Consider the following 15,425-nt stretch of genomic DNA (forward strand, 5'->3'; position numbering starts at 1 on the left):
GGCTGGCCTTGAACTCAGAAATCCACCTGTCTCTGCCTCCCAAGTGCTGGGATTAAAGGTATGTGCCATCACTGCCCGGCCAAAACAAACTCTTAAGCCAAACATAGCCCTTAGGTTCCAGTCAGATGGGAGGTCAGCAACCCTAAAGCCTAGACATCTCTGGCAGGAAAAAAACTTCCCTGGTTCTCTTCAAGAGTAACAAGTTCTCTTAATCTCTGAGCCAGCTCACTCTCAGTCCCCCTTCTCCCCCGCCCCCTTCATGAAAAGCCTCTTGCAAAGTTTCAGCTTAGGTTTTGAAGCTGGGTGTGGTGGTGCATGCCTGTGATCTCCAGCATTTGTAGGTTTGTAGGCTGAAGGAGGTTTGTAAACTTGAGGCCAGCTGGGGTCGAATATACAACATTCTCTCTCTAATGAAACAAACAAATATAACCCATGTAAACCAAAACAGGCTCCAGACAGAATAACGGGAATTCTGGGTCAGCAAGATGCCTTAGCACTCGCTGCTAACGCTGTTGTTCTGAGTTTGATACCTGGGACTGACATGGTGGAAAGAGAAAAAAACCTGACTATTGTAAGATGTCCTCTGACCTCCACACATGTACCATCGCACACATGTACGTACATATAAAATAAATACATTTTTTTAAAAAAATCTCTAAAAAAAGGCAATTTTATTTGAAAAGAAATTTATTGAAAGAAAAAGGAAATTTATATTTATGGATCTGCTCATTGATTGATTGGGACAGAGCCACACTGTGTTGTCCAGGCTGATCTTATGACTTCAGAGCTTGAGAGCTCTTCTCACCTCAGTCTCTCCAGTAGCTACAACTACAGGCTTGTTTGGCAGTAAAAGAAAAAAAAAAAAAAACTGGGGAAACAATAGAAACAATGGAGAAACAGTTAAAGTTCCAACAGGAGCTGCCTGTACAATGAACACTCTGACTGGGTGTAATGTTTTCCTCATTATCTGTTACCTTATTCAAGAAGCATTTCTTCTACCTCATTTTAAAGGTCTGATCCTTCCAAACAATGATTCCCAGTGAACTCACAGGGTGAGGCCCAAACTGACAGGTGTTAGAGCAACCCTTCACCTTCCTCTCCCCTGCTCTGCAGCAAGGCTTGGAACATGATGATCTGGGCAAAGGCAAAAACCAGGGAACTGGGCAGAGCTTCGTGTCCCACTGCCAATCAACAAATACATGACTAGTGCCTTCCAACTTGGCAGCACTGGATAGTTCATGATCTCAATGCAGTTTATAAACAATTATTTAAACATGCCAGCCCCTCACTCACAGAAGATGGGCTTGAAGGGAAGTGTGACATGCTCTGTTATAAAACAACTCTAATATAAGCCAGGTTGTGGCTGGGTTGCTTTAAGTTCTTGATAGTTAGCTGAATGCACATCACCAACGTTCACATGTGTGTACATGTGAACTTTAAGTTTTAGCCAAGTATGGCCAACCTGAAAGAAGCACTAGCAGGCACTCATGATTTCAAATTTTATAGTCAGCTTGGTGAAGGAAATAATTTAAAGTACTGGCAAACAATGAAAACTGACATTGTGCGCTCTGTGTGTGTGTGTGTGTGTGTGTGTGTGTGTGCATGTGCACATGTTCACATGTGTGAGTGAAGGTCAGAGGTCAACCCTGGGTACTGTTTCTCAGGAGTCTACTTTGTCTGAGACAGAGTCTCTCATTAGTAAGAGTGGCTGGCCACAAAGTCCCAAGGATCTGTCTCTCTACTTCCCCAGTGCCACAACCCCTGGCATTTTACTTGGGAGCTTGGGATCAGGCGCATGGCAATCACCTTGCTGATTGAGATATCTCCCTAGTTCCTAATTTTACTTTTTTGTGTTGAGAATGGAACCCATGGCCTCTGTGCTCTACCTTGAACTTCAATCCTGCCTTTGTTTCCTAAGCTCATGCTTTTTGGTGTGTTTAGACAGGGTCTTGCTCTGTAGCCCTGCCTGGCCTGCTATTCACTATATAGTCCAGGCTGGCTTTGAACTTATGGTATTCTTCTGCATTAGCCTCCCAAGTGCCGGGATTACTAGTATGCACCACCATACCCAGCAATTAGCCCATTTCTATTACTTAAAACAAATATACAAAGTACAGTGAGCAGTGCTTGTGTCCAGACACCACTCCAGTTGGCTGATGTCCTTGGCTACCCTAGATGATTACAGGATTAGGTTGTTATTAATTTATTTTTGGATACAAGGTCTTACCATGTAGCCTTAGTTGGCCTGGAACTCAGAGAGCTGCCTGTCTTCCAAGTGCTGGGATTAAAGGCCAGAACTACCACGCCTGGACTTAGGTTGTAACCTAAATTGTCAAAAAGCTGGATATGGTAATAAATTCAAGGGTACCACCCTGGCTTACACATCAAGACTCTATCCCCCAAAACAAAACAATAAACAAACAAGGCAGCAGCACAAATGTACATGTGTGTAGGTGTGGTCTCCCAGGTATGTATATGTGTCCTCCATGTATATGTGTGTAAAGATAGCCTCCTATGCACGTATATCCATGTGCTCCCATGGGTGATGCTTTGCCTGGGGTCATTTCACTTACTAGCTGAGTATGATATCATTTAGTTCTGACAGTCTTATAGAACAGGAGACTCAAGTGACACAGTAGAGACAGGCCAGGCTATATAAAGGCAAACACTACATTGGCATGCTTTTTGGATAACTGTGAGAAAAGAGAAAAACGGATTGAGGAAAGCACCCCTACTTCATTGGGCTGGTTCAAGGTAAGCCCGCTGTCCCTGGGAGCAGCTGGTGGGTGCACACGGCTGCCAGACAAATCTTTCAGCAAAGGGCACAAATGGTGCAGGTACTAGAATGGGCACAGCAAAAAATAAGACTCTGGCACTTCCAGATAAATTCTGGCATTCAGCATTTAAAAGTTACCCCTTTATACCTAGAGTTTTCCTTTTGCTTGGGGGCGGGGTGGACTGGGATTATATAAGTAACAAGAACTAGCTCATAAAAACTTGTACACCAGATGCAGTATGGACAGAAAGAGCAGGTAAGAAAACAAAGTAAGCAATGACCAGAGTATCCAGAACTTGTGTTTAATCAGAGATGACATTGTGGAGCCCAGCCTATCTGTGGAATTCTGCTTTTGCTGTCCACTTTCCATGGCAGGCTAGGAGATCCTCACGTTCCCACAGAGAACTCACTGCAGACCTTGCCTTTCCTCATCTGCAAGAGACTCTGAAAGCAGCCCCTGACAACCTGAAAACTGAATTCCCTGGCCTCAAGTTAGAGAGATAGAGAGAACAGTCTCAGATGTTTGGACTCTGACAGCTGGGATCCAACGCTCTGGTCTGGGCTTCTAAGCCAGGGGTGGCAAGCCCTGGACTTCATGCACGCGCATACACACACACACACACACACACACACACACACACACACATACACAGACACACACGCATGCGTGCGGGCGGGCAGTTGTACCTGGGTCACTCACTGCTACAGCATCTGCATTATTAATATGCACCTTCTGCGTGCACAGCACTAGAGCAAGCCTTGGTCACGAAACACAGAGGCTAGACTGTTTCTGATCAGCTGCTATGTTCTCAGCACTGGGTCCAACACTGTCACATGAACTCACTGCTTATGATGGTATTACTGTGCTTCACAAGTGGGAAGACAAGCTTCAGGATGGGGTGACCTGTCTAGTGAGGCTTAACCAGTCAGCTGGCAGAGCTGAGCCCCAGATGCTGGCTTGTCCTACCCGAAAGCCCACCATCTTTGCACTTTACCATGTTACTTCTTAAAAAAACATCCTCCATGCACCTGAAGGTAGCTGGGGGACTTAGGCACAGTGAAATCAACTTCTGGGCTAGGGGTAGAGACTTGCAGATGCCTGGGGAGAGGTGAAGGTGTGCAGGAGGAAGAACTGATGGCTCATGGCACCTGTCCTCAGAGATAACACTCCCAGGGGAAGACAAGATGATCTAGGATAGAAAGTGAAGCACAAAAGGCTTTGAGGGAATATGCAACTATATGTGCATATATCCCATCAACGGGGAGGGATTTTTATTTTTGTCTTTTTTTTTTTTTTTTTTTTTTTTTTTTTTTTTTTTTTAGGTAAGGGATCACATAGCTCAGGCTCAAACTCTCTATGGAGCCGAGGATGATTCTGATCCTGCATTCCTGATCCTTCTGCTTCCACCTCCCAAGTGCTGGCACACACCTTCCAAGTGGTGCCACCACACCAGAATGGGCCGTGGCGGTGGCTGTCTAGACCTTTTCATGGGTCTTGGTGTAAGCAGTACTAGTACTGGAACTCAGGGTCTCACGCATGCTAAACAACCACTAGACTACTCAGCTATATCCCCAGCCCTTCTGCAGGATTGAGACAGGGTCTCACTGTGTAGTCCAGCTGGTTTGTAACTTGCTATGTAGACCAAGTTGGCCTGGAACTCATAGAGATCCACCCACTCCTGTCTCCAAAATGCTGGGATTTAAAGGTACTTGCCACCACTTATATGTTTGTTTATTGTGTATGTACAAGTGTTTGAATGTGTCACTGCATATGCATAGAGGTTGGAGGCCAATTGCAGGAACTAATTCTCACTTTCTACTATGTGAGTCCCAACTTCATTCCTTAGGTTTGGCAGCAATAACCTTTACCTGCTAGGACATCTTGCTATTTATTTTAAAACATTTCAGCATAAAAAGAAAAAAAAATCTGATTATTAGAATTTCATGTGATTACTGTTTTATTTTAAATATCTGGGGGCTGGAGAGTGGCCTGGCAGTTAAAAGCATGTACTGTTCTTCACACACACTCAAAATATTTGAAAGTGCCAAGTGTGATGGAGCACACCTTTAATCCCAGCACTCAGGAAGCAGAAGCAGGTAGATTTCTGTGAGTTGGAGGTCAGCCTAGGCTAGATAGAAAGTTTTAGGACAGCGAGGGCTATACAGAGAAACCCTGTCTCAAAACAAACAAAACAAACAAACAAATCTGTATTTTCTAATATTAATGGGGGTGATTTGCCTTTATCACAATAAAGTAGGAATATTTCTCATGAAGAGAAGGCTTCATCTTGATCACATGTGAAAAGTGGTCTTGGGAGGCTCTGGGACACAACCAACACTGCACACATTTTAGTGAGGAGAATGGGAGCAGATCTGAGGCCTGTGCTAGCTGCTTCAAAATGTCTCTGGGGGATGGTGATGCAGTTTCCTAAATCAGTACATGTTCACAATCCTGAAACCTAACAAAAATTACATGTCAGACAAGAAGGAAATTTAATTTATTTCATTTTCCCCTGCTTTTTTCTAAATTACTATTAATGGGAAAAGCTAAGTGTGTTTGACCTTGGATAGAAACTCATTCTTTCAACTTCATGATCAGTTGTTAAAACACACACACACACACACACACACACACACACACACCAAACAAACAAAAATCCAGTAAAGAGGGTGCCCTTTTAATGACACATATTTATATTTCAATCCTTGTTGTAAGGTCATAATTGGGCATACTGATTCCTAAGAATCTGTGGAATTTATATCTAAAGGACAAAACTGCTAATGTTTCCAACCAAACTCCTAACCCTAACCCTTTCCCAAGAGGAGGAAAGAAGCATCATGTCCTATGTGGGAGCTTGCTGGGTCCTGGTAACAGCACTGCTCTGAACATGTGCTGTGGGTGGAATATGAAAACCAAACAGAAGAAGAGCAGGCCAGGACAGTTCCTTCATTTTCAGGACAGAATACACGGGCAGACTGGAATACTTGGTCTGGCTGCTCGTCTTGCCTTACCGGATGCTTATCACTGTGAAACTGTGGATATGGATTTAAAAGGTGACTATAAACACCTGGTGAGCTCATAATGAAAGATACGACAGAGCCAGGCACATGCTCACTGTGGCTTATATGTAAGTTATTTCTCCCATCCATCCATCCATCTTCTATTTATCTGTCTATCTTTGAGAGTCTCACTAGATAGGCAGGCTGGTCTGGAACTCAATACTTGGCTCAGCCTTCGTAGTGCTGGGAATACTGGTATGCACCACCTTATGTTTTCTGCTGGTCTGGTCACTCTGTACTTTCTCACCCACCCAGAAGCAGGGGTCCTGCACACACCACCAGAGTGAAAGTATGTTCCTCATTCTAACCATTTTCAGCCTCCCGAATTGAGGAGAACCAGCTGTTCAAGCTTGGGGGAAGAACTCAGGTCTCATTGTCAGCTGGAGGGACCAGGAGGCCTGAGACCTGTTGCCTCCACAGAGATGTACAGCCTACTGCTCTACACAGCTCAGTCTGCTCAGTAGCATCTTTATTTCTCCATTATCCTTCGATCTTCCTAGCTTCTTTTTCATGGTCATTTTGGTGTATGGCCTGCCCTGTGCTATGACAGCCAAAAAGAGACAAGACATGGGCCTTGAGGTATTCAAAGAGGAAGATAAAGATTGGAAAGTAATTTGTAATTGAGAGGTAGAATAGGCACTGGGGTATCTTAAGGGAGAGAGAAACAAGTGCTTTGGCTAAGATAAGAAATGGTAACTAAAGTAATGTCAAGATAGAACAAAGATGGAGGACCTACAGCAACTGACAGCAAAGATTGTTACAGTGTGCTCAGAACACAAACAGGGCAGCACTGGCCCAAGGACAGCCTACCTAAGTCTGAGCCTGTGCTCAGACTCAGCCATGCACCTGTGCTAAGCTCTTCCTCCTCTCTTCTCCCCAACCATCCCCCATCCCCTTTATCTCCCTCCCTGTCTTTCTCTTCGCCCTCTCAATTATTTTTTTTTAAGATGCACTTACTTTGTGTGTATGAGTGTGCTGTTTGCACGTATGTATGTGGACTATTTGTATGCCTGGTGCCCAGGAACTAGAGTTACAGGAGGTTGTAAACTCCCAGTAGGGTGTTAGAAACTGAACCCAGGTCCTCTGCAAGATCAGTAAGTGTTTTTGACTGCTGGGCCACCATTCCAGCCCCTCTTCTAATTTTGACAAAAGTATTAAGGCCATCCAATAAGGGAAAACTGCCTTTTTAGCATTCAGGATGGGAAAGTTGGATGTGTACACTCAGATAGATGCAGTGAATCCTCACTTCACACCATAAACAAAATTAACTCTAAGTGAATTAAAGACTTAAACATAAGAGCTGAACTTATAAAAATCTCTAAAAAATACCATGGATTTGCTTCATCAATAGGTAATCTACTCTTGTTATGACACCAGGAGCACAAGAATAAGAACAAAGCTGATCTGTTAGACTTCAGTAATATAAGAAGACATCATGTAGGAAACGAAAATTCAATCCACAGCATGGGATAATACAATTGCTACAGGCTCTAAAAGAACTTTCATCGCTCTGGAGATTGAGGCAGCAGCACAGAAAGGTTGAGACCAGACTGAGCTACAGAGCAAGACTTAGTCTAAAAAGCCACACACACACACACACACACACACACACACACACACACACACACACACACACACAAATAAATAAATAAGTAAATAAAAGGAGGAAGAGAAAATGGTAAGGGTTCCGCCAACATTTCTTTAAAGAGGACAGGCAGACGGCCAACAAGCATGTCAAGAGATGCCTACCAGCACTTTAACTTAGTCACCAGAGAAGAGGAATGAAGCCACAAGGAGAGGAGGTCCTCATACCTGTAGGGATGGCCACACTTTTAATACATGCAAAGTAAGTATTGGTGGAGATGTGGAAAGTTTAGACTCCTCTACTGTGCTGATGGGAATGTCAAATGGCAGATATGATAAACCATGAGACAGTGCCTGGAATTGTACATGGAAGTTACCATGAGATCCAGCAGTTCCTCTCCTAGGTGTACACTGAAGAAAACTGAGAACATACACTCACACAGAAGTTCACAGCACTGTTCCTACCAGCTGGAAACTGTGAATTATCACTCAGTCATTAAAGGAATGGACTAGAGGCTGGGTGGGTAGTTTAATGGTACAGCACATGCTTGTTATCAGCAAGGTCCGGGATCCAACCCCTAGTATTGTTTTAAAAATGGAATGGGTCCAGGTGTGGCGGTGCACATCTTTAATCATAGTGCTTGGGAGGCAGAGGCAGGTGGATCTCTTGTGTGTTTGAGAGTAGCCTGGTTTACATAGTAAGTTCCAGGTCAGCCAGCATTTCACAGTAAGACCCTATCTGAAAACAAAAACAAACAAAACCCATAAAAACACAGAAAAATAAGGAATGTGCAGTACTGACACATGGCATATCATGAATGAACTTTGAAAATACTGTAAAGTGTAGGAAGTCTAGGTAATCTATACAGGAAGAAAGACTAATAGCTGTCAGGGAGCAGAGCATGCTGGGACAGCTGCTGAGGGGTGTGTGTGTTGGCGGTGGCCACTGAGAGGTGGGGGCTTCCTTCTAGGGTCATAGGGATACTCTGGAATAAGACAGTCCTGGTGGTCCTGTGGTCTCATGTGTTTACTAAATTCTCTTAATTTGGACACTTTAAGGGGTGACATGTGCTCTGGGATTTGTTTTGGTTAGTTTGTCAACTTAAACCCAGGCTTCTGCCCTGACGCCCCTCAGTGACAGAGTAAGACCTAAGATCTATAAGCCTTTTCCTCCCCAAGTTGCTTTTGGTCATGGTGCTTTATCATAGCAATAGAAACCCTAACTAAGTCAAGAATTAAGCTCAACTTCTTAAAGGGGAGATAGATATTGGAGCCCACTCTTGAAAAGGCTGTGCTTTCTGGGTAGAAAGCAGCTCAAGGAAATTCTAAGTAGAAAGGTCAGAGCAAGGGAGGGCTGCACACCACCAGAAAGCAGTGCATACTTAGTGGCTCCAAGTTGGCTCGAGCTGGGGTAGAGGGTATTTGGACGGGAGCAGTCCAAACCACATCGACAAGGTGTCCAAGGTATTGACAGGAAATATGGCAGCTTCTTAATCTTCCTAAGGCAGTGAAAGAGATTGGCGATTTTGACAAACTGACTTTACTAACTTTGAAAACTGCAGCTTCCTGCAGTCCTGTTTGAAGAGCCTTCTCATCACAAATTCCTTCAAGAGAAATGGACCATGTCCTATCCACCTCTGGTTTCTCGGATGCTGACTGTAGGATTCTGCTTTTCTCCTTTGGTCCCAATTTCCCCTTGCTTACACCACCAATCTGCACACTCCACTCACATCTCCTGCCTCCACCTACTAGATGGAGCACCTGGGGACAATGCCTATGCCTTTCCCAGGCTTGCAACCCCCAGCATTGTGCTAGACAGAATCCAGCAGCAAACAAATATGGAATCAGAGACAGAAATAATCACCATCACAAGGATTGAAAAAAAAATCCTAGAAGAAACTCCTTGAAACTGAATGCAGGGCTCATGCTGAGTCAGTTGGTGAGCACTGCCATGTTTACTTTAGTCACAGGGATCTCATTTTGCTAGAGCTCCAGAAGACTCAGACAAACAGGAATGGCCTTCCAACTGCTATGTTCCCAAACCTATGGTTTTCCTATGATATAAACATAGGACTCTGGAGGTACGGTTGATATTTGCTGGGGTGCATCTGGGGAGATATGGCTGGCAAGGAAGAGGAACTCGAGGGAAGTCTGCCTAATGAACTGACAGTTCATATAAGCAACACCTGGAGTGTTAAACCCATTCCACATGTTATTTTACAGAAAGAGAGAGAAAGACTCCGCTCTTCCTTGGGTCAGTGTGAAAATCCTTTGGCAGCTGCGCTCCAGGCTGCAGTGCGGCAGTTCAGGAGACAGCAGCTGGAATGGATCATACTCAGGATGCACAGGTTTGCCAGCAGTGAGAGAATAAGCCAGAGCCTAGGAAACAGATCCTCACAGCTCCACTCCACAGACCAGCCTCAAACTGCCTGCCTACAGTGTGTGGCTGCAGATTCTGGCTGGGCACAGGATTCATCTTGAGAACAGCAGCTGCTTCTCAACTTCCTACTTCACTCCTTAAACCCCAAAGCCAAAGTTTTGGTTTTAATCCTATTTTTGTTAAATAGTTATAATCTACTATAAAACCAAACTCAGACCAAATGTCTACTTCCTGAGGCGTGGTGTTCCTCTTGTCAAGAGGGGGGGGACCTGGGCTTTCTGAGTGCTAGACTGGCACCACCAGGCACTCAATTGCTATCTACTTGCACAGCTCTGAGAGGCCGCCAGTCAGATGAATTTCACATAGAAAGATGGGTCTGCACAGGTTGTGCAGTGCTCTCCAAAGGAAAACCAGAAAACTTTAGGTCTGTCTGATCTAGTGTCAAGGTTCCTCCCACAGCCCTCTGTCATAACTTCTGCCTAGTTTCCCCCACACAAGTCACTCTTCCCAAACCTGGAAGAGTATTCCAAGAGTCCATGACTAGGTGTTGGCAAGCTTTATCTGGACAGGGTCAACTAGACGATGTTTTTGCTTTGTGGGCTATACGGTCTCTGCTATAACCACTAGTTTCTACAGCTACAGCAACAGCCATGGACAGTGCTTAAGTGAATGAAGCTATGTTCCTTTAAGACTTACAGGAACGCTGGGCGGTGGTGGCGCACGCCTTTAATCCCAGCACTTGGGAGGCAGAGGCAGGTGGATTTCTGAGTTCGAGGCCAGCCTGGTCTACAGAGTGAGTTCCAGGACAGCCAGGGCTACTCAGAGAAACCCTGTCTCGAAAAACCAAAAAAAAAAAAAAAAAAGACTTACAGGAACAAATGGTAAGCCACATTTGGTTGCAGGCTATGCTTTCTTTCTTTCTTTCTTTTTTTCTTTTTTTTTCCTTTTTTGATTTTTTTCAAGACAGGGTTTCTCCGTGTAGCCCTGGCTGTCCTAGACTCACTCTGTAGGCCTCAAACTCAGAAATCCACCTGCCTCTGCTTCACAAGTGCTGGGATTAATGGCCTGCGCCACCACCACCCAGCAGGCTATGGTTTCTTAACCCATCATTTTACAAGGCTTTGTTGGGTTTAAAAGTCAACAAAGAATTGCCTACTTTCTACCTAATCAATAAACATGAAGTCTTCAATATGGTCTAAACACTTAAGGAATACTTTTGTTCTTTTTTGAGACAGACCCTTCCTATGTAGCGCAGGCTAGCCTTGAACTTGAAATCTTCTTGCCTTAGCTTCTAAATCCTGAGATCACAGGCATGACTCACCACATTCCTCAGGAATTTACAGTGTTTGGGGAAGAAAGAGCGGCATATGGTAAGTGTCAAAAGGGCCATAGAGAGCTGAGGGCTGAGAGTACATGAAAACCGGAGCACACAGGCTCATCAAAGCACTCAGCACTGACAGCAAAGCTTACCTGGCAGGAGCACTGGCAGGTTTCAGCAGGAGCCAGATGCTGACCCAGAACCCATCTCCTTTAGACTCACCCCCACCCCACAAAAGGACCAGCAACCACTGTGGGTGCCAGGTAAGCCTAGGGAACTCTGGGGCAGTGGGGGTGGGGGAGTCTCCCCAGGGACCTCTCAGCTGACACAAAGCAGGGTCAGAACAAAAAAGGCTGTGGGAAGGCATGTCAATCACTGGAAGGAGGCCCGCTTCTAAAACCTCACCTTGCTCATGGCAATCAGGGCAGGGTCACAGGCTGCATCCAGATCCTGAACCAACAGCTGGATGCTGCTGGAGATGACACTGCAAAGAAACGAACTGCTGTGGTCATTGCTCCAAAGAGTGGTGGGATGCTAGACATGCCCCTCATAGTTGTTTTTGAAATGTGTGCAAAATTTTAAAATTTTATTTCTTCATGAAATCTTAGGTTTTAATCACTAATAATGGAGCAGAAGCTGGCTCTTCATATCCTGTTTTATTTGGGTATGTCTCACCCAGAGCCCAAACTTCTATGACTACTCCTATAACTACTCACCCCAGATCTCTTTTTGAGTTCTTCTCCAAAAGCATCCATATTAAAAACTTGTTTAAGTCAGAAAGAGAAGGAGGAGGAGGAGGAGGAGGAGGAGGAGGAGGAGGGGGTGGGGGAAGGGAAGGGGGTACTGTGGAGAATGAATGCCCTGGAAACTCTCTTAGTAGAGACTAAAGCACACAGTGCCTGTGAAGAAGAAAGGTTGACCTGGAGCAAGTGCCTGGAAGATACGTACGTGCTGAATGTGTCCATTTCTCCTGTGAGATTAATTCGTTCAGTCAGACTCACATCAACTTTTTCTTTGAGTTTTTCTTCTAGCTGTTAGAAAAGGGCAGAAGCAGAAGTGTGTTTAATGACTTCCCAAAGGTGTTCCAAACTACTGAGGCCCACAAAGTGATGAGCCAGACAGTTCTAGACAGGACATGGGACACATTTAATTCCCATTAATGTGAGGATGTGAGGGAAGTCCCATTACCCTACTTCATAGGTGAGGACTGTAGTCGCCACCCAAGACAGCAAGTGATAGGGTCAAATAAGCTTCCTGGAATCCAGCTCCTTTGGCACTACTCTGGGCTTACTTCTAAGAACATACCAATAGCTCACATGGTTAGTCCTCTACAGGCTCATGCTCTGAGTGTTTGGTCCCTAGTGGTGGTGCTATTTTGAAGGCTGTGGAGCCTTTACGAGTTAGAGACTAGATGTCTCAAAAGCTGGTGAGAGCATATGAAGTTACAGGAGAGCCCTGTTTCCAGGCCAATAGCCAAGAGGAGGCTCTGCTCATGTCTGCACAGCCAGGAGTACTGCTGCTCTTTCCCAGTGTGGTGGACTGCAATAACCTCTCCTCCCTTAAGCTGTATCTGAGAGAAGTAACACACACAGTATCCCTGCTTACCCCGTGACATGTAGCCTCACCTACCAGTGTTGGGAACTTTTATGTGAGTGACAATAAAATCAGCCAAAATGTTTGCTCAGTATTTCTATGGTCACCACTTTGCCAACGTGCCAGATGTCTCAGTGGTGAATCAGAAATACATCTTTACCTTGGTCAGCTAGGGTTTAGGGCAGGAGCACTCACATCCCCCAGAGCCATGGAGAGATGTACAATGATCAGTATCTGTGCGTACCTAAAAATGCCCTGGGGATGGATAAGCCTAGCACTCTTAGATCAATCACACTTACTCTAAGAAGATGAAGGCTTTGCAATAAGATTTAAAGTGCTCTTAGAGGGATGGAGAGGTGGCTCAGTTCTCAGCACCCACATGGTGGTTCACCACCACCTGTAACTCCAGTTCCAGGGGATCCATCACCCTCTTTTGGCCTCTTTGGGAACTGCATAAACATGGTGTACATATATTACATAGACATATATATATATACATATTAAAAAACGTAAAAACAAAATGTCCTTAAAGGTGTGCAAACAAAGATAACATTTTTAGAAGGGATCTTACAAATGTAATCTGGCAATTTCACATTTAGAAATGTATTTTCATGAAATAAAGAGACAAATGTTGAGCGATGCAAGGATTCTTGGAAGATTTAATTCTGCCACCACTAAGGAGTGAGGGGCCATTTAGAGAACTCAATAGGTCAGACTCTTTGTTTGTAAAGTTCTTCCCAGAAAGGGTTTATATTACTGAAAACCTGGACACCTATGAGGGAGGGTGGAGGGGCCTCTGCTACCTTACTGAAGAGAAACCTTAACTTTAAACATGGCATGGCTCTTGTCTATCTCTCTGCCCCATCTTGCTAACTTTGCTTTGCCTCTGGCATTTACAATTTCAGGGTCTTTGTCTCTAAGGACTTTCTCACTCCATACTTCTTCCCTCTACAATGCCCCTGCTCCCCCTCCTGACCAGTCCCCCACTTCCAAGCCCCCCAACTCCTCTCTCGGTGTTTGTTTCTTCTCCCACCCTTACCACAGAGTGGCAAGAGAGCTCGATTTCACTTGCTATTTGCTTTCCATCTGCTTCTAAGTCTCTTGACAGGAAGATGCCTGTCCTCTCTGCTTGTCACCAGCAGAGACAGCACATGGAAGTGTATAGTAAAGCTCTCTTGAAGGGATGACAGAATGAATGAAATACTCAAAATGGGTTGAGAAAGCTGAAGTAGTACTGGTATCAAACAACATCCAAGGCAGCCAAGTGTACTGGCCTGGAATCCCAGCACTCTAGAGGCAGAGACAGCGAGAACTGCTGTAATCTCAAGGCTAACAACAATTTGTCAGCTGGGCATGGTGACACAAGCTTTGAATCCCAGCACTGGGGAGGCAGAGGCAGGTGGATATCTGTGAGTTTGAGGCCAGCATGGTCTACAGAGCAAGTCTAAGACATCCAGGACATCTGTGGCTCTGTTAATATAGAGAAACTCTGTCTTGACACTTGTCTTAGAGGGTGGGGGGGGGGGGAAAGGAGAAGGAAGATGTCTATGATCTAATTACAAACAAAATATGGCTACTTTGTTGTAGAATACCATGTAGAATTTGAGACTACTTTTGTTTAAAAAGATAAATGCAAAGTGTTTGAGAGGACGTGTTAGTAAGGTGGAGAGCAGCGGCTGCTTGGGAAGAGGGGGTGCTTTTGCTAACAGCAGCACCGTCTTCCTTCCTGTAGCTCTGTGAGAGGTCTGGGGTAGTCTGAAGCCAGGGCTGCACACAGCACCGTCTTCCTTCCCGTAGCTCTGTGAGAGATCTGGGGTAGTCTGAAGCCAGGGCTGCACACATGCTAGGTGAGTGCTCTACCACTGAATGCCTTAGCCCTATAGTAAGTCTGAAAATCAAGTAATACGTCACTCCAGCTTTACCCTTATTTGTCTGTGGTGTTTAGATTCACTGTAAAGTCTTCTTGCCTAGGGGCTGGAGAGCTGGTTCAGCGGCTAAGAGCACTGACTGCTCTTCCAAAGGTCATGAGTTCAAATCCCAGCAACCACATGGTGGCTCACAACCATCTGTAATGGGATCCAATGGCCTTTTCTGGTGTGCCTGAAGACAGCTACAGTGTAGTCATATATATAAAATAAATAAATAAATCTTTAAAGACTTTTTTTTCTTGCCTAAAAGGTCATAATTCCTAAACACCCTAACACACACTGGTGAGCAGGACTTAGCTTTGAGGGCACAATTCAATGGACTGTAATTCCTGAGTGTGTGATGACTCTATCTTGGATTGGTCACTTTGTACTTTTTACCCAAGTTCATTTTTTAAAAATTATTTTATTATTTTATGTATGTGACTGTTCTTCTTGTATGTATATATGTGCGCAACAAGAGTACTTGGTGCCTGTAGGCCAGAAAAGGGAACTGATCCCTTAGAAATGGAGTTACAGACAACTGTAAGCTGCTAGTAGATGTTTAGAATCAAACCTGGGTCCTCTGGAAGAGCAATCAGTGCTCTTACTTAACTGCTAAGCATGTCTGCAGCCCCCATTATATTTTGAGACAGGGTCTCTAGTCCAGGCTGGCCTTAAGGTCTCTATGTGTCTGAAGAAGACCCTGAACTTCTGAGTAGCCTCTAAATGCAGAGGTGCTCTGTGTCACTTTCCTCACTCGACGTCTACGATTCTGTGTTAAGAGCTGGGTGGTGTGGAGGTGGTGTG

General features: G+C 44.8%; 1 protein-coding gene across 1 annotated transcript in view; it reads right to left on the reverse strand.

Moving 5' to 3' along the window:
* Vps53 (VPS53 subunit of GARP complex) overlaps positions 1–15,425 on the reverse strand; it is a 135,372-nt gene that overhangs the window by 21,477 nt on the left and 98,470 nt on the right. Inside the window, exons 16-17 of the mRNA XM_031354443.1 lie at positions 12,067–12,149; positions 11,524–11,602 (exon numbers count right to left, since the gene is read on the reverse strand). Of these exons, the coding sequence (XP_031210303.1) occupies positions 11,524–11,602; positions 12,067–12,149 (162 nt within the window). The remainder of the gene's footprint in view (positions 1–11,523; positions 11,603–12,066; positions 12,150–15,425) is intronic.

The sequence above is a fragment of the Mastomys coucha genome, unplaced genomic scaffold, assembly GCF_008632895.1.
Source record: "Mastomys coucha isolate ucsf_1 unplaced genomic scaffold, UCSF_Mcou_1 pScaffold5, whole genome shotgun sequence".
Lineage (NCBI taxonomy): Eukaryota > Metazoa > Chordata > Mammalia > Rodentia > Muridae > Mastomys > Mastomys coucha.